This window comes from Desmodus rotundus, chromosome 10 (genome assembly GCF_022682495.2).
Source record: "Desmodus rotundus isolate HL8 chromosome 10, HLdesRot8A.1, whole genome shotgun sequence".
NCBI classification, from domain to species: domain Eukaryota; kingdom Metazoa; phylum Chordata; class Mammalia; order Chiroptera; family Phyllostomidae; genus Desmodus; species Desmodus rotundus.
The window spans coordinates 41,914,599-41,935,720 of NC_071396.1; the positions used below are offsets into that span (position 1 = coordinate 41,914,599).

Here is a 21,122-nt window from a genome sequence, read left to right on the forward strand (position 1 = left end):
AAAGACAACAAAGATGGAGGATTCAGATCGGAAACTAGTCATTTGCTGTGTGACCTTAGCTACAGTTCTCTCCCTCTCTGAATTTTCGCTTTGATAACAGGCTGTGAGGATAAAACGTGACTGATTGGAGGCTTGGAAAGGGAGAGCCCCTCCTTCCGTCCTCAGAGCCTCGCCCCCCACCGCCTCACCCCGCTTCCTGCTCTGTGCTCCCCACAGCTCTCAGGGAAGCCCCAAGGCTGACAGTGGGTCTCAGGACTCCTCCAGCACTGGCTGGAGGAGCCTTCTTTGCCCTCATCCCGCCTCTGGAAGCTCCTACCAAGTACGCTTTCCAAAGTGTCCCCTCTGCTCCGCCGGGTGGCTCAGCTGGTTGGAGCATCGTCCGTACACCCTAAGTTCGAGGATTCGATCCCAGTCAGGCGCATATGGGAGGCAGCCGACCGATGTCTCTCTCTCACATCGATGTTTCTCTCTCTCTCTCTCTCTCTTTCTCTCCCTTCCTCTCTCTCTCTCTAAAAATTAATGAACATCCTCAGGTGAAGATTTAAAAAAAAGTACCCCCTCATTCTTCCCAGGTGTGGGCCCTGGCATGGGGCCAGCCACTTCCCATTAGCGGGCGACTGACCAGCTGATTGCTGCCCAGACCTTGCTATCCCAGTGGCCTTAGACTCATTACTTGACCTTTCCTGTGTCATCGAGGATGATAACGGTAACACCTACCACGTAGGCCTTGTTTGAGGATTTCATTTGGGTTTTTTAAAGATTTTATTTATTTTTAGACAAGGGAATGGAGGGAGAAAGAGAGGGAGAGAAACATCAATGTGTGGTTGCCTCTCACATGCCCCGTACTAGGGACCTGGCCCACAACCCAGGCGTGTGCCCTGACTGGGAATCGAACCAGTGACCCTTTGGTTCACAAGCCGGTGCTCTATCCACCGAGCCACACCAGCCAGGGCACCTTTGGCAGTGGTGTGGAAGGTGCTTAAAATGGCAACTGCACATAGTAGGTGCCATTGACACGTTGGCTGTTATTACTGTTTTAGAGATGGGAAGCCCAAGGCTCAGAGAGGGGCAGTGACTTGCCCTCAGGCACACAGCTGGTGAGTGACGAAGTCTGGACGGGAATCCACGTGCGTCCCCCCTCTCTCTTCACTACAGCATACCACAGGCCCTCCTCACTTCCCCTTCTGCATGCCGGGGCTGGCCTGGCCTGGAAATCAGTTGGATGTAGCTCCTCAGGCGGCTGCTAGCTGCAGGGTGTAAGGAAGGAGTCAGGGGGCAGGGCTCCCTGGTGTGGAGAACCAGAGCGCAGTGCAGTGGACGTCCACAGTTAGGCACCCCGTCCCCTAAAATGTCCTGGGGCCAGGAGACTGAAGAAAAAGGCCAACAAGTCCAGCAGCACCAGGAGTTCGGAAGGAGAAACTGCAGGTGAGATGCACCTTGGGCAGCGGCAAGATGGCCTGGATGGCCTGGGTGCTGCGTGCAGACACTAGGAGTTCTAAAGGACGGAGCAGGACGGATGGGGGCGTAGGGTGTGACCCTCCCCAGATAAAAGGAAAATGCCTTGCATGCTTGCTCAGTGAGGCCATGGATGTCCTGTTCCAGGAACTGCAGGGGTTGTGCACAGTGGGGAGGGGGGTGGATCAGACAGGCTCTGAGGGGTCAGGTGGGAAGCAGACTCTGTTCCCTTTCTGATCCGGCTGGATCTGCCTTGGGGGTCCAGCAGCAGTCACTCGTTGAACAGTCGCTCTCTCCCCCACAATCCCTGCCCCTGTCTTCTGGCCGATTTTCCACTTCAGGCTCCAGAGGGGAGTGTGTCCAGGCCAGCTGGTCAGACCCAGTGACCACTGTGGGGACGGACACACGATCCAAGTCAGTGCAATGGGCATCAGCCAGGGACCTTAGCTGGAGTCATTAAGACAGTCTCCACCGGGGCTGCCCAGCGGGCAGCCCGTGGCTGGAGCTGGCTGAGGGTGCCTGTGCCAACAATGGGGAGAGCCTCCAGAGAATGGGCCAGAAGCAGCTCAGAGAGATGGGGGGAGTAGAGACTGCTGCTAACACCCGTCATGCTAGATCCCACCATAGCTGAACCTTTTCTGTTAAATGAGGCAAATTCTCCCTGCTTCTAATTCAGCCAGTTTGAATGGCAGCTGGAAGAGTCCTTTCTCATCCACCCCAAGCAGTCAGTGGCCACCGTTGTCGGTGGCAAGGGAAATAGGTGAGTTGACCTTCTAGTCCCCGAGGCTTTGAGCAGGAGACCCAGACTGGTCCCGGGGCCCTCGCTGAGCACTCTGCAGTGACCCCACCGCACAACCCCCCAGGGCTGGCCCCAGGGTCCCACCAGGCCCCTGGAACCCTAGCAACCCCCAGCCCCCAGCTGGGGTGGGGCCCCACCTCCACTCTCACAGTGGGCTGTGGACTCCGAGTGGCTGCCACTCCCTGTGTGCCGTGGGCTCAGCTCCTTCTGCAGCAGGGCTGCACAGAGGGGCCCACAGGGGCGTGTACCCACGTGTGTTCCAAGGCTACACGGCGCTGAGGAGGCAGGACCAGAATCACCCGTTCCTGCCTCTGTTCTCTGCACTCTGGCGAAGCAGCTCGTTGCCCTCCACTGCATCTCTCTGACTTCAAATGAGCTCCAGCTGCTCTGAGCTGGAAAAGGCCCGTCTCTTGCTGGCTGTCTCTCCAGTTGCCCACTCAGTCCCCTGCCATGGGCTCTGCCCCCTCAGCTGGGGGTACTGCACTCTCCAAGGGCGCTAATGGCCTCCCCTGCCACACACAAGGACAGTTCCCAGTCACTGTGGCTTCTCTCGCACAGCTGTGATCCCTGCAGCTCTGTGGTCAGGGGCAGTGAGGAGCACCTGTCTTTGATCCTTGGAGCAGCAGAGCTGGGGCTTTCTGGCTGGGCAGCCCTGGACAGGCCACTGTTCCTCCCCTGAAACACGCCTTTAAGGAGATGTCTTGCTTTCCGAGGATTAAATGAAGTGTGTATTAGCGATTGCTCTGTGGGTCCTGGCGGGTGGCCGTTCAGAGCAGGGGCCCTGGGCTTGCTTCTGCTTCCACCCAGGGGAGCTCCTCTTTCTGAGTCCCCAGCTCTTTGCTCTTTACTGTCTCCTTACATCTGCCCACCTTCGGCCACCTTCCCTTGGTGGACACCTCCCCAGTTCTTCTCTCCACCCCTCTTGGCACTCAGCTGAGTGGGGGGCTGCCAGTCCTGGTCACGCAGCCCAGCCTAAGAGAGCTGTCTACACTCTCCTTCCGCATCCTCACCACCCTGCCTCTTGTTCCTCTAACCCTGGCTGCAGCCCAGCTCTCTGCTAAACTGATCTGGCAAATGTCACCTTGTTGCGATATCCACCGTGCTCCTGGCCTTATCTACCTGGTGGACAGGACACTGTCGGCAGGTTCTGGAGACACTCTTGTCCAGCCCCAGGCCCCAGGCCCCAGCTGTTGTCCTCTGCGCTCCTGCCTCCTCTGCCCAGAGGTGATGCTGGGGCTTCCTGTCTACGCCAGGGGCCTAGTTGCCCTCACAATGGATTTGGCCCACATCTATTATTTTTTAATTTTTATTTATTTACCTTTTTAGATTTTATTTATTTTTAGAGATCAAGGAAGGGAGGGAGAAGGAGAGGGAGAGAAACATCGATGTGCAAGCAATACATCCATCAGTTGGCTCTCACACCCCCCCAGCTGGGGACCCAGGCATGTACCCTTATTGGGAATCGAACCAGAGACCTTTCGGGTTGCAGGCCGGTGCTCAATCCACTGAGCCACACCAGGCAGGGCTATTATTTTTTAAATAGGATTAAAAAAGAAATCTTAGTTGCTACCATTAAAATACCAGACTTCACATTCAAGTCTGATTCTTTGGACACTGTTGACAAAGCGGCAGACCCGGCCGCAGCTCTGCGTCACGGCGTGGCTGCCCTCGGCTGAGGCTTAGGGCACCTGCCTGGAGAAGGCTCCCCCAGGACTCCGGCAGCACTCACCATCCACCCCTGTGATCGTGCTGCTTTGTATCCATGGAAACCAGAGGTGGACTGAGGGCTTCCCGGTTCAAGAGAAGTGAGAGAGAGTACATTTCACCACGGAAGGGAAAGATGCTGTTTAATATGCTAGGAATGTCTAGGTTGAAAGAAAACCACATCCCACCTGCTTTCTCTTGGTGCGACCTGCCTGGGTGTAGCTCCCAGCCTTCTGCAGGCACCAGTTACAAGCATCTGGGATGGCTGCCCCAGACCTGTACCAAACTCAACTGGGGTCCAAGGTGAATCCGGACTCGAATCTTCAGCCCTTCCCTTATCAGTCTCCTGAATGTTCCACAGGCACTTCATTCAGTCTTTCAACAAGCATTCCTTGGCCATCCACTCTGCACCAGGCACTGCCCCAGGCTCTGATGAGACACCGTGAAAATAACACAGGGAGCCCTGTACACATCCCCCAGGGTCCTCAAGACAACACAACAGACCTGAGATGTCCTGGCCTAGTTTGGGCCCTCTCCTGTCTCTCTCCATCCAGGCTGGGGACAGGCCAGGCGACAATGCCCCCAGGGTGGCAGAGAGCACCAGTAAGAAGCAAGAGCCCCTGCACAGTTGGGGCCAACACCTGAGTCTCCAGGTGTCAAGGTACCAGGCAGAAGTGACCTTCCCAGGAGGCACCTCCTAGTGAATGGTGCTCAGTGCCGGCCCCTCCCAGGACAGAGCAAAGAGCTCTAGGCCTGGCTTCTATCCTGCACCGTGGCTCGGTGGCTGTGTGAACTGGGTCAGGTCTTCTAACCTTCCATCTAAAAAATGAGAGTAACTGCAGACGCTTCACGGGGTTGCTGGGAGGGTCGCAGGAGACCATGTAAGCAATGGCTGGTGCTAGTGTAGTCCGGATGCTTCCAGATGCTCATCAGACTCGCCTGCCTTCCTCTCCTCAGCCCACACCCCCTGGGGCTCCCCTCTAGGTGCCCTGGGAACTGGCACTGGGTCCCACCTCCGCCGTGTCGCTTTCTGTTCCTCTCTTCCCCTGAGCCCCAGCTGTCCTCCCACTCTCCTGTTCACCCTACTCACGGCCAGGCCTCTTTCTCCAGTCGAACCTGGTTGCTTCCCTATTTCAAACACTTCCGTGTCCCAAACCACCCCCTCAACCCCCACCTTGCCCTCAGGAGGCAGTCCCAGTTCCTCAGCCTGCCACGGTGGTCTCGCAGGACCTGGGGTCTCCTTCTCCAGCACCCCCTTTCTCAGCAGCAGCTGTCCAGCAGACAGATGGCAGATGGCACCTCTGGGTCCCATCTCTGTGGAGCCATCTCCGCTCCTCTTCTCCGACTTCCACACCAGGCTGGACCAGGCTCGCCCCACGCCTGTGGGAGCCTGGGCCCCACACATAGAACCCCATTGCTCCCCTCCTGCTCACCAAGAGCCCTGCATGTCCCCTTCACGGGGACCACCAGGACGGTCCGCCCTAGGAAACCAGCTCACCCTACCTGCCATGTGCCTCAAATCCCGGCATCCTTGTGCAGAGCAGGGAGGCGCAGACAGCACACAGCTGGATACAGGTTTATTGTGGCTCTGGGCGTGGACAGGGCCGGTGTGGCCAGCACCGTGCACAGTGGTAGGGGAGTGAGGGGGACAAGGGCGGTGAGGCAGGGCCCAGGGAACCCCAGGCTCAGGCCAGGAGACAGGATTGGGGTGACGTTTGCAAGCCCTACCCAGAAATCTGGTGGAGTGACTCCGGCGACAGTGGCCCCTCTGGCTGGGCAGGGTGAGGCAGCAGTGGGCTGGAAGGGTCACACGTGGGAGAAGGCATGGCTCTTGCAAAGGGGCTTGTCCTTCTTGGAGTAGAAAGTCTTTCCTTCCAGGTTGATCTGACATATCTAGGGACAGCCGCGGTCCAGTCATTTGGGGTTGCAGGTGGCAGGAGAGGCCCCTTCCCAACCTCTCCTGAATCCTGGAGGTAGGCACTGGGAGGGAGGCTGGCGAAGCACAGGGTGCTGAGGTCGAAACCGAGTCTGAGAGGTACTCACCGCGCACACGAAGCACGTGTCATGCCAGCTGAAGCCCAGGGCCTCCAGGAAGCGGTCACCAGCATCTATCTTGAAGTCACAGCCTCGGCATTTTGTGCCAAACATCTTCTCATAGTCTGGGAGGGACGAAGGCGGAGAGGAAGGAGGAGCTGGGTTCTCACCTACCGTGGCCCCGCCCCTTCCACCTGGCCCCGCCCCATTCATACCTCGCTCGCAGTAGGGCGCCCCTTCTTCCATGTAGAAGGCCCTGTTCCGAATGGGTGTCTTGCAGGCTGTGCACGTGAAGCAGTGCACGTGCCAGGTCATCTTCAGGGCATGCATGATTTCCTGGGAGGAGGTGACAGTCACCTGGCGGCTCAGCCCGCTCCCGTCGAGCGCGGGACACAGGGAAGCTGGCCTTGGGCCTACTTCCTTCCCACGGTAACTGTTACCTCTGCACACCCACCCTCCCACTGCCTGTCTCCGACCCTGGGGTCTCGGGGTGATATGCACTATGCCTCTGACTAGACACGTCCAAAATCTCCACACCCCAAATCTGCTCCTCCTACAGCTGTCCCCACCTCCGTTTTCCGCCACTCCAGCCTTCCACCTGCATAGGCCCACCAGGAAGCCCTGTTAGATCTACCTTCCAGATGCATCCAGTTTCTGACCGCTTCTCACAGCCTCCCTGATGCAGGGTGTGAGTCTTAACATCTCTGGCCTGGGTGACCCCATAAAACTGGCCTCCATGGCCTCCTTCTGCTCCTACAGACCAACTTCAGCCTGAGCCAGGCCCATCCCCGCTGCTCGAATCCCTGCCCTCGAATCCCTCCACAGCTCTCTGAGCAAAAGCCACCTCCTCCACGAGACCCACTCTGACAGCACAGGTTCACACTCCTACCTGCCTTCCCAACACCACTCCCAATTGCCTTTAGCCCTGCATTTCCTTTTTTCCATGACCACTTTTCTTACTAAGATGAACTACCAGGTAATTTACCTGTTAAATCTATTGCTTACCATCTGCCTCTCTCCACCTCTTTCTGCTCAAATGTGAGGTCCAGGAGTACGTGACTCCAGCTGTTCAATTAGCTGATGTGGACCACCAGTGCCTGGCTCCGTGGGTGCCCATCCACTTAGAGCTGTGAGTGGAGCTAACCCGCTCCACTGGGGGAGGGGGGGCGGGGAGCAGAGGCTCGAGGTGGGGCCCTCCTGGGACGCTCTCGCCAACCAGGGCTGCAGCACTCCGATCTGGGGCAGAGGGCAGTGTGCGGCCCCAAGGGGCATCAGACCTGTGGGTTGAGCCTTGCTTCTGAGCTGGTAACTTGGCCACCAGCTTTTCCTTGACGCTTGGTTCCTTCCCTTGGGAACTGGGAACCTAGTGCCGGCCTTGGCAGGGTTGCTGTGAGGATGACCCCGCGTTTGGAGCTGGGAGTCCCACAGCCAGTGCCTGCCAGGGCCAGGTGGTGCACACAGCAGGGCACGGTGGGGACACTGGCATGGGGAGCACCTGTTTGGCCTGGAGGGGCAGTGCTGAGCAGTTCATTCTAGAATGCCGGTAAGGCCCAGCTTGAGATCTATGTGCTAAAGTGAAATTGGACTTTTAAATGCTGGCCATTCATTTAAAAACGGAAGCGTGTGCCTGGCCAGGTAACTCAGTTGGTTAGAGCATCGTTGTGATTCACCAGGGTTGAGGGTTCGATCCCCGGACAGGGTCCATACAAGAATCAACCAATGAGCCCTGGCTGGTGTAGCTCAGTGGATTGAGCACCGGCCTGCGAACCAAAGGCTGGCTGGTTTGATTCCCAGTCAGGGCACAGGCCGGGTTGCGGGCGGGTCCCCAGCTGGGGGCGTGCGAGAGGCAACCTATTGATGTATCTCTCGCACAGGGATGTTTCTCTCCCTCTCTTTCTCCCTCCATTCCTTCCTCTAAAAATATTTTTAAAAAAGAATCAGCTCAGGAATGCAGATAAACGGAACAACAAATCAGTGTTTCTCTCTCCCTTCCTCTCTCTCTAAAATCAATAAATGAAATTAAAAAAAAATTAAAGTAAATGAATAAAAATGGAAGAGTGTGAACCAAGCCAGACCTAAGTGCAAACAGCATCTAGCTCTCAGACGGCCACTCTGCCGTCCACAACGTGCGTCACACCTCACGGCCACCAGGCCGGGGCTTACTGCCGCCCCAGTCAGTGAGGCCCAGAGAAAGCGACTTGACCCCACAGACAGCAGAACTGGGTTTTATGCGCACACCCGGCTGACGCCAAAGCTGGCTGTTCCACTGCCTGTGACAAGACAGGGCTCTGGCTGGAGCGTGCAGGGCCCAGAGTGGGGCCAGCCGGCCGTGGGGATGCACGAGGCCCTGTGCACCAGTTACTAACGTCCACTCACCCCCTAGTTCCCTACATTTGTCTGCCTCTCCCACCCCACAGCCCCGGCCCCAACAGCCCCAACGGCCCCAGTCCCCTCCCCCCAGTTGTCACCCCCGTCTGAGGCTGGCTGAGGCACACCCGGCCTCACCAGCCCGCAGCTCCAAACTCCTGCCACAGCCCCTGCCCACCTCTCCTCACACCTTCTCAGGTGCTGCCTTGTGACACTAGCTATTCCTTCCGCCCGCAGCACTGTCCCTGCTCCTTCTCTCAGCTAATTCCTACACGTTTTAAGTCCACCTTAGAGGCCACTTCCGTCCCCTCCTTCAAGTGTTCACAGACCACCGCCTGTGTATGGGCACGGCATAACGTGTGAACAAAACAGGCCTGGTCCCAGCCTACATTCCTGCCTGGGGAACACCTGGGACCAAAGGACTGAGGGGTAGCAAATCAACTGTGGGGTGTCTGGCCTGGTGGGAAGGGTGGGCACCAAGGCAGGTGTCCCTGAGGAAATGGTATTCGAGTCCCCGACGAGAAGGAACGAAGCAAAGAGGGTGCTGGAGCGTCCCTGGCAGAGGACAGCCTGTGCAAAGCCCCCAGGTGAGGAGAGCACAGCACCTGCAGCCGGATTACCAGGGTGAGGGGGACTGGTGGCGAGTGGTGAGCCTCGAGAGCATGGGGTCCCAGATGGCCCCCAGGTCAGGATGGGTTCTCTCTAACATGTCCCCGCATCCCCCAGAACGTCCTTACAACCCCGCTGAAACAACGTGACCGCCCCGCGTCTCTGGAGACTGCCAGTCTCCAGCACCAAGCGCAGCCGGGGCACTGAGCCCATGGCAGGCTGGGGAGGTCAGCCTCCCATCCAGCCATGGAGGGTAAGGGTGCTCTCTAGGGTCTGTCAGGGCCTGCAGTCCTTGCAAGAAGGGAAGCTGAGGCCCCAGGGCCACTCTGCAGAACCGCTGGCCTGGGTTGGGCAGAAACAGGGTTTGACATCGCAGCTCACTCCAGGACCCAGGAGCCAGCCTGTGCTGCAAGCCTCGGCTCCTCAGCTGTGACCGGGGTGATGAGCCCGCCCACCCAGGACTTGTGGGGTCGGGGCAAGCAGGACAAGAGAGCAGTGGCATGCAGGCAAAACAGTGGGGCCTTGATCGGTAGAGAGCAAATCCAGATGCCCAGCTCAAGGGAGTCCCTGGAGTCCAGCCCACTCTCCAGAACAGCTCAGTGGGTGCGGCCTAGGCTGGCAGGGAAACAGCTGTGATCGTGGACAAAACTCCTTCATCTATAAGAAGGACATAACAAACTGACCTCACAGTAGGCTGGATGCCCCCACGGAGGAAGTATCCACAAAAGGGACACTTCCTCCCTCTAATGACCTGTCCCTAGAACAACGAAGACTGGTAACACCCATTCTCCCATCTAGCCACAAAGCTCCACTTTTTGCTGGGCACTCACCTACCCAAACTAGACCTATTTCCTAGCTCCTCTTGCACCTCCACGCCGACGGGACAGGACTCGCCTACCCAACCCCAATCACAGACCCTACTCACGCCTGTGATCTTTTTCTTGCACTTGGCACAGCTAGGCGCGTAGCGCATGTCGTAGCAGGGCGGGCAGAAGATCGCACCCTTCTCCTCGAAGAAGCCGCCCTCTTCCAGGACCGTCCCGCACTGGCTGCACACAAACTCCTCGGGGTGGTAGGCGTGGCCCAGTGCCACCAGGTAGCGGCCCCTGGGGGCAGGTGAGGGTGTTGAGAGGGAGTGATACGAACCAGGTGGGGCTCCTGGCCCCAGCCTAAGAGGGTTTACTGAACGCCTATTCTGAAGTCTGAAGGGGAAGTTTCTTAAAAGAAGGGAGAAAGTAGGCCTGGGATATGCAACAATAATGAAGCTGCATCACTTGACGGCAGATGAGGGAGAGGCCAGTGCTGGAACAGGGAGCAGAGCTACTTGGGGGGCTGCAGACCTGGGCCCAGTGAGATGAACCAGAGGAACTGGGGCGCCGGAGGGCAGTAGGTACCTGAGCTGACCCTGGTGCCCACCCTGCCCTGCCGCCTGTTCCATCTGGCCTGGGCAGGGGACCAGAAGTCCCGTATAAACGGACATGGTCTGCAGAGCATCAGAGCTGACAGGAGTCCAGAGCAGGGGTGGAGCGGAGACCTAGGAAGCCTCTCGGGCCTGGTACATGGACTCTGTAGGCGTTTTATGGCCCTGTTGGACCCCAGGGAGAGTGCAGAGACTGAGGGGCCCTTGGCCTGTCTGCTGAGAGCAGAGGCTTAGCAGAGCTGGCGGGGTGGAGGCGGGGGAGGCAGCGGGGCAGGCCCTTCTTTGCCTGGGAGCAGCAAGTCTACAGAGCCGCTCTGATGCATCGTGATCACTTCCTCCGTTTCACAGGGGCAAATGTTGATAGAGGCTGATGTGGTGGGGGGCCGTGAGGCAGGATTCAGAATCTGAGGTCCCCGGCCAGGTCCCTCCCCCCAATCCAAATGGGAACCGAAACCTTGTCCTTGTGCAGTGGCAGCCGAGAGGAGTGGGGAGACAGACGTGGCAGACGGGGGGACAGGCAGTGGTCGGAAGAGACACTAGGACCAGGACAGGAAAAGACCAGGGTAGGAAAGGTACAGGGCCACCCACCGGATGACCTTGTGGCACTGGTGGCACACAGGAGTCTTGCCATTGCTGCCACCGCCCCCTCCTGTGCCTCCTCCAGCAGCTGCCTGCACGATGGAGGTGCGGTTCTGCAGAGGCGTGGGTGTGGCAGGCTGGCTGTGCCGGGTCAGCACCGTGCTCGTCTTGTCCGGGGCGTAGCGCTCAGCAAACGCAGGGTCCACAGCCCAGGGTGGGCGGCTGGAGGGGCTGGGGGTGGTAGGGCCTGCCAGAGCCAAGGAAAGCGGCTCCACGGGGTGCCCAGGGACCCCAAAAGACAAGGGATCGAGCCCAGGGCAGCTTGGAGGGGCCCACCATCCCCATGCCCCTGGAGGCTACCCACCCTTCCCCAGGCTCCAGCCCACTCTCTCTCACCAGGCCAGGGTTCCTGGGGTGTAGCTGAGGCTGGGACTGGGGCTTCTGTCCTGGGCACCTGGCTGCAAGATCTGCCATTCAAGGCACTGTATGGCTGGGCCTCCTAACAAGACCCCACCCCCCAACCTTGTTCCTGCTGGCCCCCTGGGAGATGCCTGGGTGCATGACAGCTGTTGGGCTGGACTCCAGGTTCCACCGGGGTGGGGATGGGTGAGGCAGCTTCTCCTAGCCAGCTCCTTCGGGCTCGTCTGCTGCACGGGGCTGGGGGGTGGAGCAGGACTCTTGCTTCCGGGGCAGCTCTCGGAACTCTCTCATCCCTGAGACCCAGCTCTGATGGCGGGGCCCCCTCTGTCAGCTACCACCTCCCACCGAGAGCTGGGCTGGCAGGGTCCACATTGGGTATACACCATCTAATACCCCCACTCCCAAAACACAAACCAAGCTCACAAAGACAGGAGACAGAGGCAGAGACAGCAGGACTGGGAGTGTTTATTTCCATGCCCAAGCCGGCACAGACCTGGCAGAAGGCAGCACCAGAGGGCAAAGAGGGAAGGCAGTGGCAGACAAAGCCAGGCCATGTGCCAGGCAGGCAGCCAGGGCCAGGCCAGCAGGAGGCTCAGTCCAGGGGCAGGAAAGGAGTGGGTCAGGGAGGCAAAAGCTGGAGGCACCAGGGGGTGCCCCGGGCAGGAGGAACAGAGAAAGAGAGGCAGAGAGGACAGCTGGCCGGCCAGCACCGGGCTACGACTGCACGTTGAGCACGTGGGCAGAGCGCTGGTGGTGCCAGTCCCGGAGGCGGGTGTAGCGTGGGCTCTGCAGCTCCAGGACATACTTTTCCCTGAGGGGCAGAGAGAAGGAGGAGGAAGTGGAAGGAAGGAGAGATGGAAGGGAGGAAGGAAGGAAAGAAGGAAGGAGAACAGAGAGCTCTGGCTGGGGCTCCAGGAGCAGACACAGGGTGGCGGCTGGAATGGGAAGGCAGGGATGAGAAAGCGGGGCTGGTGCCCTCCTTCTTACCTCGACTTCTTCAGGTGCTCCTCATCCGGGTCTTGCACTGAGAAGGCAGAGGCAGGCATTGACCAAGAGAAGACAGAGGGCCACCCCAGCCTTGAGCCCTGGCTGAGCCCAGGCCAGGAGGAGAGTCTGCCCTGCCCTGGGCCACCACTTACTGAACTCGGTGCCCGTGAGGTGGGCGAGGATGCGGAAGGAACGGGACTGGCCTGTTCCAGGCCGCGGCCGCCAGTCCTCCGTGTCCTCCATCAGCCGCTGCTTGCTGGCATCTGGGACCAGCAGTCGGAGTGGCTGTCTGTGGGGAGGGTGTGGCTCAGAACCTCATGTGACGGGTGGGCAGTGGGGCAACCCCTCCCTGGAGTTCGTACTGGTGGGAATACGATGGGAGATGGGGAAGGGAGAGGCTGGGCAAGTGGGGGGGGGGGTAGACAAGTGAGAAGGGAGGAGGACAAATGGGGTGAGGAGCCAGGGTGGGGAGGGGCCACTGCCCAGAATGCCAACAGGAAGGAAGAGAGGAACAAGTAGAGGGGGCTCACTGACTTGTCGGGGGTCTGCACCTGTGAAGGAAATAAACAGATGGGACAGATAAAGGACAAAAGAGGCAGACATATGGGAAGAAGAAAGATGGCAAGGGTCAGAGTGGCAGGGGCAAGGCTGCACTGAGTGTTTGGGGCTCAGTGGGCCCCAAACCACACCCCAACCCCGGGATGCCAGCGCGGGGCGCTGGCTGGCTCAGAGCTCCCAAGGAGGGCACCGCCTGGGCAGGAGCCACACCCCCTGAGGAGGGGCCCTGAACCTGCAGGCCCTGCTCCGGCCACCAGGGGCCGCTGCCGCACGGTGCCAGGCAGGCTGAGGTGCAGAGCGGACAGGCCAGCAGCGGATGGACAGGATGGACAAAGCGTGGGCAGTGGGCGAGCAAGACCAACGTACCCATTCTGTTGCGGGGCGCTGTCAGCGGGTGGGGGCGCCCCGAAGGGCCGCGCCGTCTTGTTGAGGGAAGCGCTGGGTGCAAAGGTGTACCGCGGGGGGTCCGTGGCAGGGGTCATGGCCTGGGCGGAGACAGATCCGGGCAGGGTGCGGGAGTGTGGGAGGCCTGGGCCAGAGCTGAGGAGAGGGGTGCTCCAACCCTGCTCCTGCACAACTGGTTGAAGCTTTTGGGAAGGGGGTGACTCGGGTTTTAAGGGGCCCATTTGGGAGCAATGATTTCAGCCCACGAGTGTGGCGAGCAGCACAGGCCGGGGAAGGCAGGTGGAGGCAGCATGGACAGACAGGCAGACGTGCGTGGTCCGACCGTGCGGCAGCCCTGACCCAGTTCTCCTCACTCTCCCGGGATTTAGCTTCCGCCCCCTACTCCCAGACAGGGTTGGGGGTACCCAGGCGGAGGGCAGGCCAGCCAGGGGTTCAATCCCACCCCACCACTGCCCAGATAGCCCAAGCCCGTCCCCTACCTTCTGCGGTTTACTCTGAGCCTGCTGTGCCCTGGAAGAGAACCGGAAGGGGTGACACAGGGCCACGCCTGAGGGTGCCCCACCAGCCAGGTGGGCCAGAGCCCACATACCTGCTGAGACCCAGGCTGAGGCGCTCCCCACAGGCTCGGATCTTGTTCTGGGCTTCGATGTGCGTGAGGCCTCCAGCATTCTCCCCATCGATACTCAGCACCCAGTCGCCTACGGCCACGCCAGCCTGTGCAGCCTTGCCTCCAGGGGTGAGCTGTGGAGATGGGAGGGTCACCAACGCGCAAGACTGCAGACCCAACTGAGGCCATCGGTAGTAAGCCTGCAGAAGCCGCCGCCCCGCTTCTGAACCCAGAGGCCTCTTTGTCCGGCATCTTCTGGGCAGCTGTTGGATACCAAAGCGATCTGGGAGAGGTGGGGCTCATTTGAGCTCTACAATGACCCAACTTATTTAGTTATTCACCTCCATGACCACTTCCCCCCACCCCCACAGTCCAGACACTGCCATGTCATCAACAAGCAGCCACCCTCAGGCTAAACCCCAAAGTGTCTCAGCTCCAACTGGCCTCTTGCCTAGGCCATTCCATCCAACGGACATGCCCTCTGGCTTTTATGCAGGTGGCAAGTTCCTCTCTGGCACCCCTAGGTTCTCTCATGGACCTCTTCACTCCCAGAGTCCTGGGCTGGGACCACCTCCAGGGATCTGCCAGGACCTCTTGAGAGCCAGGAATAGGCTCCATCACATCCAGGTTCCCAGGGAACAATGCCTAACTGAAGGGGCCCACAGTGTCAGCGTGTCAGCTTCCTGGCTATAAATGATTGTTACCCAAGCCTTCAATTGCCATTCACCTTCCCCGATCCTTTGGGCTCTGGTCGGAGATCCCTGGTGACTGTTGCAAATGAGGGGCAATAGCAGGCCGGAAAGGAACGGTCGCCACCAGCATGAGCTGAGACCATCAGGGATGACTTCTGGGAAGAAGCAGGCCTTGGTGACAGGCATGGCATGTTTCGCCCAGGGGGTAAGGATCCATCTATGAGGGCCTCGAAGGCCAGGGAAAGGAACCAGAACTGGGCTTTGAGGTTAGGAGTCGCTGTTAGCGGCTTGAAGGCCTAGGGGTGGTTATTTCTCAGGTCCCTGACAGAGGTGGCCCTGACAGCCCTGGCGGGGCAGCTCCGTTGTTGGAACGTTGGCCCCAACAGGCCAAGGTTGCCAGTTTGCTCCTCCATTAGGGCACATACAAGAATCAACCAATGGATGCACCATAAGAGGAACCAAAAAATTGATGTTTTTTTCTGTCTCTCTTTCCCTCTCTCTCTAAAATCAATCAATCAATAATTTAAAAGAAAAGAAAAAGGAAGAAGTGGTCCCGACAAAACCCAGGAAGTCCTACCAGCCCTCTGGTCCAGACAGGGCGGCACCAGTTCACGGTCTAAGCTCCAGGACTGCCTGGTGGGCCAACAAGGGCCTGACACTGAGGAGGCTTCTGTGGGGAGATGCTAGACCAGAGACTCATACTTCACAACCGGGGCTTGGGGGGTTAGGAGGTACAGGCTACCCAAAGCCCCATGAGGCTCCTCGGGGGTGCGGGTGCACGGACTGAGCTGAAGCAGAAAGAGGGGAGGCAGAGAGACCAGACGCGGAGGGTGCCAACGCCGGGGCAAGAAGGGAGAAATGGGTTTGATGGCTCTATTCCATGCTTGGGAGGTTGGAAGGGCCAGACACGGAGTGGCTCCTTCTTCACCTGCTGAACAGTAAGATGACAGCTTACACTGATCGGACACCTAGCACTGCCACATGCCGACACTGAATCCTCCAACATCCCTGCCTAACGGAGCCTGGGATTGTACCCATTTCACATACGGGCAAACAGAGAGGTTAAGGAACTTGCCCAGCTGATAAGAAGTAGGGCCAGGACCTTGATCCTAAGGCTCCATCCCACCATGCCACCTCTGCTGAGTGTGGGGCCCAACTGAGAGGTCAGCCGACCAGGAAAGACTCCCTGACCCCTTGGCTGGGTCTGGAGCCTGGACCCCCTATCCCACTTTTAGTTCAGTCCAAGCCCTCACAATGGGCTTGGGGAAGTGACACCCTTGAGGGGAAGTGACTTACTTAAGGTCATGGTGAGTCAGTAGAAGGGAAACCTGGTTCAGCCACTCCCTACCCACAGGGCTGGCTCCTGGGAGGTGTGGGCTGAGCCTGAGCTGGGGGGTCTTGGGGCCAGCATGAGAAGCTGGCTCCCAGAGAAGGGGTGTGGGATTGGGACAACTTCCTTCCTAGGAGTGGGAGTGAGGAGGACAGGAAGCACAAGAGGAATACGGGAGGGGTCAGAGAGGTAGAGAGAAAAGCAGGAGAGCTGGGAGGGCAGGAAGGGGGCGGAGAGAGCTGGAAAGAGAAGGAGGCCAGAGGGACCAAGAGGGGAAAAAAGCCAGGGGGCTGGACACTGCATGGGGTGAGGGGTGAGTCAGCCTGAGAGCCCCACTGAGCAGCCCAACCCCCCCAGTCCCAGACGTTACCTCATCTCCCAGGCCTGGGCCCACAGCCAGCCCTAGCCCCTCCCGCCTCACTCCATACTGGGGTCAGGGGAGTGGGAGAGGGAGCCCAGCTCATAAAAGACCACTCCACCCACCCACCCACTAGGGCTCAGGTCCAATTCCAGAGTTGGGCTTAGCTGGTGGCCCCACCCACATGCTGGGGCCTTTCACACAGGAGCCAAGAGTGCCCCCAACAGGCCACATCTGGAAAGTCCATCCCCAGGATACTAGGTTGTCCATCCCCACCAATGAGAGAGACTCAGAGGCCAGCTAAGGCCTAGGGGCTCCCCACCACACTGGCCAGCACTTTCCCAGGGAGGGGATACACGGTAGGTTTTCACGGCTGGAAAGGCTTGAGGACTGTATAGGCGTGGGTGTGTGTAGGGGGAGGACCACTGCTGTTAGTCACCCTGCTGGCAGAGCAGTTTCCAGACTAGACCGAGGTAAAGTCCCTGGAAAAAACAGTGACGGCTTCCCTGCCATGGCCACCAAGCTCAGCTCCCACAGACAGACTCCACTGCCCAGCCTCTCGGCAGTGCCTGGACAACCTTCTGGCCCCCACCGGGCTGTGCTTGCTCTGGGCTTCCTGCCGACAGCTGACTGCCCACAGGGTGCCTGGGTGGGCCTCTCTGGACAGGCCGATTGTGCGCAGGAATTCCCCACCCCCTCATAACCCCGAGACCAGTCAGAAGCACCAGCCCAAGGGCTGGGCTCACTGTATCCCAGCAAGCAGTTAGTTCTCTGCACCCCCCAAATGACCCTACAGCCAGAGCCAGGGCCTGCTGGTCACCGGCTGAGGCACGCACCCACCAAATGGGTTCAGGGGTCCGAACCTAGGCCAGCCATTTTTGGCTCTGCAGACTCCAGCCGCCAGTTGGCCATCCCAGTATGGGGCTGCATTCTTGGGCTTATAAGGCAATCCCCCTGCCACAGGGAGGAGCCACCCCCAGCTCCGCCCCTACCAGGGCAGGCTTTTCAGGGGCTGAAGTCAGAGCCCTAGAGTCCATTCCACACCCACTTGGGGTCAAAGGCCACTGCATGCTGAATTGGGACCAGTGGATGGGAATGCAGGTCCTCATTTGGTTAGAGAAACAATACACCCCAACCAACAAAAACTACAGCCATCCCAGTGCCTGAATTCCAACCCCTGCTTGGCCCCGGAATTTTGGAAGGAGCCCCGCCACCTCTCAGACCCGAGTTCCCTCATCTGGAAAAACAGGATGATGCTAATGGCTATTTCCTGGGGAGCAACCAGGCTGTCGTGGATCTTGCCATCAGCATGCTCTGCCTGGGGCCTGGCTCGGAGTAGTATATTGCTCCTGCAAGCAGCTTGGACTCTTTCTAGAGACCTCACCCTCCCGCAGAATGGACATTCCCCAGCCTCAGAGGGGCCGCTCCAGGGGCTTTGTGGAGTGGCATCTGATAGTGCAGTGCTGGAATAGGTTGGGGGCTCCTCTCCAGGCATTCACCTGGTTAGTAGTCCTTGTGGCAGGTGCTACCCACACATCTGGGCCTGGACACCTCCTGGTCTACTGGCCTTGACTCAGACTCCTCCCATCACTCCCAGCACCCAAAGACTTCTGGGGGAGCCCCTTCCCCAACCTAGGCTCACCCGGGAGATGGAGAGGGGCACATTGAAGTCCTTGCCCCCCTGCAGTCGAAAGCCCCAAGGGGCTGGTCCCTCCAGCACCACCTTGAAGGAATCCATGGTGCCTGCTCCTGAGAGGAGAGAAAGGTGAGTAGCCCACATGGTAGCGCAAGGTAGGTGCAGCTCTGGACACTTGCCTTGGGCTGGTGCCAGGCAGGCATGGGCAGATGCTCAGCACGCCCAGGGCACGGGTAGGCAAGCAAGCACCTTAGCACCTTGTCAGGCTTGGCTGGGCTGCTGGCTGGCAGATCTCACTTTGGAAAGACAGGGGCAACGTCCCTCCTCCGGAAGCTGGGAAGGTGAGGAGAGCTCCCCCATCCAGGCCTCAGGTTCTCGACATCCAGGAGTGGGCCACACAGCTAAAGTGGCATGACCTCCCCGCAAGCCAGCTTTGAGTCTCCGAAGGATGGGGTGAGTCAGGGGCCCGGCGCTCCTCTCCCCCGCCCCCAGATCCCGGCAGGCAGGCCTCTGGCTGAAGCCTGCTCATACTATATAAGGCGTGTAAGCTGACACTGTGGAGCCAGCCGAGGGAACACCCGGGGGCTTGGGACACGAGGGGGAGGGGTGGGGAAAGAGACGTCTGGAGTGGGTCCTAGCCATCCCGGGACCGGTCGAGAATGCTGGTAGCCCGGCGGGAATTCCTAGACGCGGGGGTAGTGGGGGCTGGCGGGGGCGCGGCCCCTGGGGATATCGGTGGGGGTTGGGACCCCAAAGGTTGGGCAGGAAGAGGATTCATCCTGGATCCCAGTGGAAGTGGTGCTTCCCACACAGGCCTGCTACCATCCAGACGTGACTCAGTTTCTCCCTGGTCCCCCGCCCGGGCCCATTGCCTTGACCAAGTCCCGGGTGCAGGAAGCAGCGCAGGCGCCAATCGGCCCAGCCGCAGCCCGCTTCGCCGCAGGAAGGCGGAGGCAGAGGCGGGGTCCGAGGCAGGGGCAGGAGCCCGGGCCTGCGGGAGGTAGCTCAACTCTGGCCACGACCCCTAGTGCCCTCTGTGGTCCCTAGCAGCCCCCTGATCCCTGCCTGGCTCAGCCCCAGACGCCCCTTGTAGTCTCTTGTACCTGCTCTGCCCCGCCGGGGCGCTGCTCGGCGCCAGGTTCCAAAGGGCCCCCTTAGGATCTGCCGCTGCCTTCTGACCCCGCCCCCGCAGCCGCTGTCCGCTTTGAGCCCGCGGAAAGGGGCGGTGCTAGAGGCCACGCCCATACATGCCACGCCCACGGGCGGCCTCCCTAGCAGAGGGAAGCCCCACCCAATCCTTCCGCATGCCCAATCACAAAGTACGGTCCCTATTTGTGCTGAAAAACAAGGCCGTCCCAATCACCTCCTTGGGGCGGGGCCTGGGCGGGAGCTGGCCTGGGTCTGGCCTTCCCGACGCCGCTCGCCCAGCCGCTTGCGCCTCCCGCTGGCGAGTGAAAACAAGTCAGCCTTCGGGAACAATTGTCTCTGAACCTTAATTTCCATCTTGGAAAAATGGGACAATAATACTCGCCTAGCCCTAGTTATTGTGGCTCAGTTGGTTGGAGAGTAATCCCATAAACCGAAAGATCGGGGTTCGATTGTCGGTGAGGGCACATTCCTAGGTTGTGGTTCGGTCTCCGTCCATATGAGAGGCAACCGATAATGCCTTTCTCACATCGATGTTTCTCTCTCCCTCCCTGTCTCCCTCTCTCTCTGTCTCTCTCCTCCCCTTCCCCTCTCTTTAAAATTAGTAGGCATGTCCTCCGGTGAGGATAAAAAATAATAACTCACCTTGCGGGGCCGCCCTGGGGTTGCTATTGTTTGGACTGCCATTGGCGGAACGCTCAGACACTGGCGGCTCCAGAGCTGGAGAAACTTGGTGGCGGGCACATATCGAAGTGGGATTAGTTGAGCGGGGAACAGGGAAGCTTGAAGCTAGGTTTGCAGAACGCTGACTCTGCGGAAGGCAGAAAATAATGCAAGAGCTGATGGAAGTGAAGGGGGCCCTTGGCTGGACCCTGAGCCTGACCTGTGGCCCTGCCCTCACTCCCACCCCTGACACCAGGGCAGCCAGTAGCCCGCTGCCCTGGGGCCACGGCTCAGTGTGTTCCCCATACTGTGGAGAAGGGCTATGTCTTGGTACCCAAAGACGGCAGCGCCTCCACTGGGAATGTGTCAGAGTCCCCACTTTGCCGCCCCAACACCCCATCAGTGCAAGCATAGGGGGATATTTAGCGGAGAGGGGAGTGAGCCGGTGAGGGAACAGGCGTCCATCCGTTAGCTCCTTCTAGGACATGGCCACTGCTGTCCTCCCCCTCCGCCATCATCACATTTCCCTCTTCTGCATTATTCCCCTCAGGGGCAAAAACTGCTGTGAGAGTCTAGTGTTCAAAGAGATCCTCTCCCGATCCCACTTCCCTCTCCAGCTCTTTTATTCAACTCCCCTTGAGAGTGGAATTCCTCGAAGGAATTATCTGTGGCCCTGTCTGGACTTGCTTTCCCTCATTCTCTCTTGAACCCACTCCAGTCAGGCTCTTGTTCCCCAGTCGTTTGAATGAATTCCCTCTTCTCAACGTCTCAGATAACCTCCGGGTTATCCAATCAGCGGTGCTTTCTCCGCTTTCCTCCGACCCCAGCTAGGGGCGCTGCAGGCACTCTCTCTCTTCCCCCCGGCTTGGTGCCTCCTCCTGCCTCGCTGCTGCGCCTTCTCCACCTCCTTTGGAGGCTCCTCATCTGCCTCCCAACCTGGCCATCGGGTTTCTGCTCTCCACGCACTCTCTGAGGCCCCGTCCTGCCCTGTGGCTTTCAATCACGCCTATAGGCCAAAGACTCCCAAATTACTCGTCCAGCCCTGACCTCCCGCCAAGAACTCCAGACTCTAATATCCAACCACCTGTCCAATCTGTACTTGGATGTCTACTAGATACCTCAAATCATCATGCCCCAATTTAAACTTGTGATTTTCTCGCCTCCCTCACTCCTCCCTCACCTCAGTAAATGGCACCACCATTCGTCATCCTGGCCCAATAAAAACTATGAAGTTGTCCTTCCTGTCCCTTCTCTGCCATGCTCCAGATTCTGCAAAGGCCACCTTCGGGATGTGTCCCACCTCTGATCACTGCTGCCACTGGTGTGGCAGCCATCATCTCATGCCTGGAAACC

General features: G+C 59.1%; 1 protein-coding gene across 6 annotated transcripts; it reads right to left on the reverse strand.

Moving 5' to 3' along the window:
* Positions 1-5,518: 5,518 nt before the first annotated feature.
* Positions 5,519-19,168, reverse strand: PDLIM7 (PDZ and LIM domain 7). 6 transcript variants are annotated; one of them, XM_045185732.1, is made up of 14 exons: positions 19,064-19,168; positions 17,967-18,073; positions 13,927-14,078; positions 13,817-13,847; positions 13,299-13,417; positions 12,905-12,925; positions 12,527-12,663; positions 12,375-12,411; positions 11,364-11,425; positions 10,977-11,214; positions 9,894-10,074; positions 6,208-6,328; positions 6,002-6,117; positions 5,519-5,851 (listed from the first exon to the last, which is right to left on the reverse strand). In XM_045185732.1, the coding sequence occupies exons 2-14, from the start codon at positions 18,060-18,062 to the stop codon at positions 5,765-5,767; spliced, it is 1,398 nt and encodes a 465-aa protein (XP_045041667.1). In that variant the 5' UTR covers positions 18,063-18,073; positions 19,064-19,168; the 3' UTR covers positions 5,519-5,764. The 6 variants fall into 6 exon arrangements, with proteins under 6 accessions (XP_045041667.1, XP_053769053.1, XP_045041670.1 ...); XM_053913078.2 differs by lacking the exon at positions 19,064-19,168 and adding an exon at positions 18,210-18,421; XM_045185735.1 differs by lacking the exon at positions 13,299-13,417 and having other exon boundaries at positions 12,909-12,925.
* Between the last annotated feature and the right edge of the window lie 1,954 nt (positions 19,169-21,122).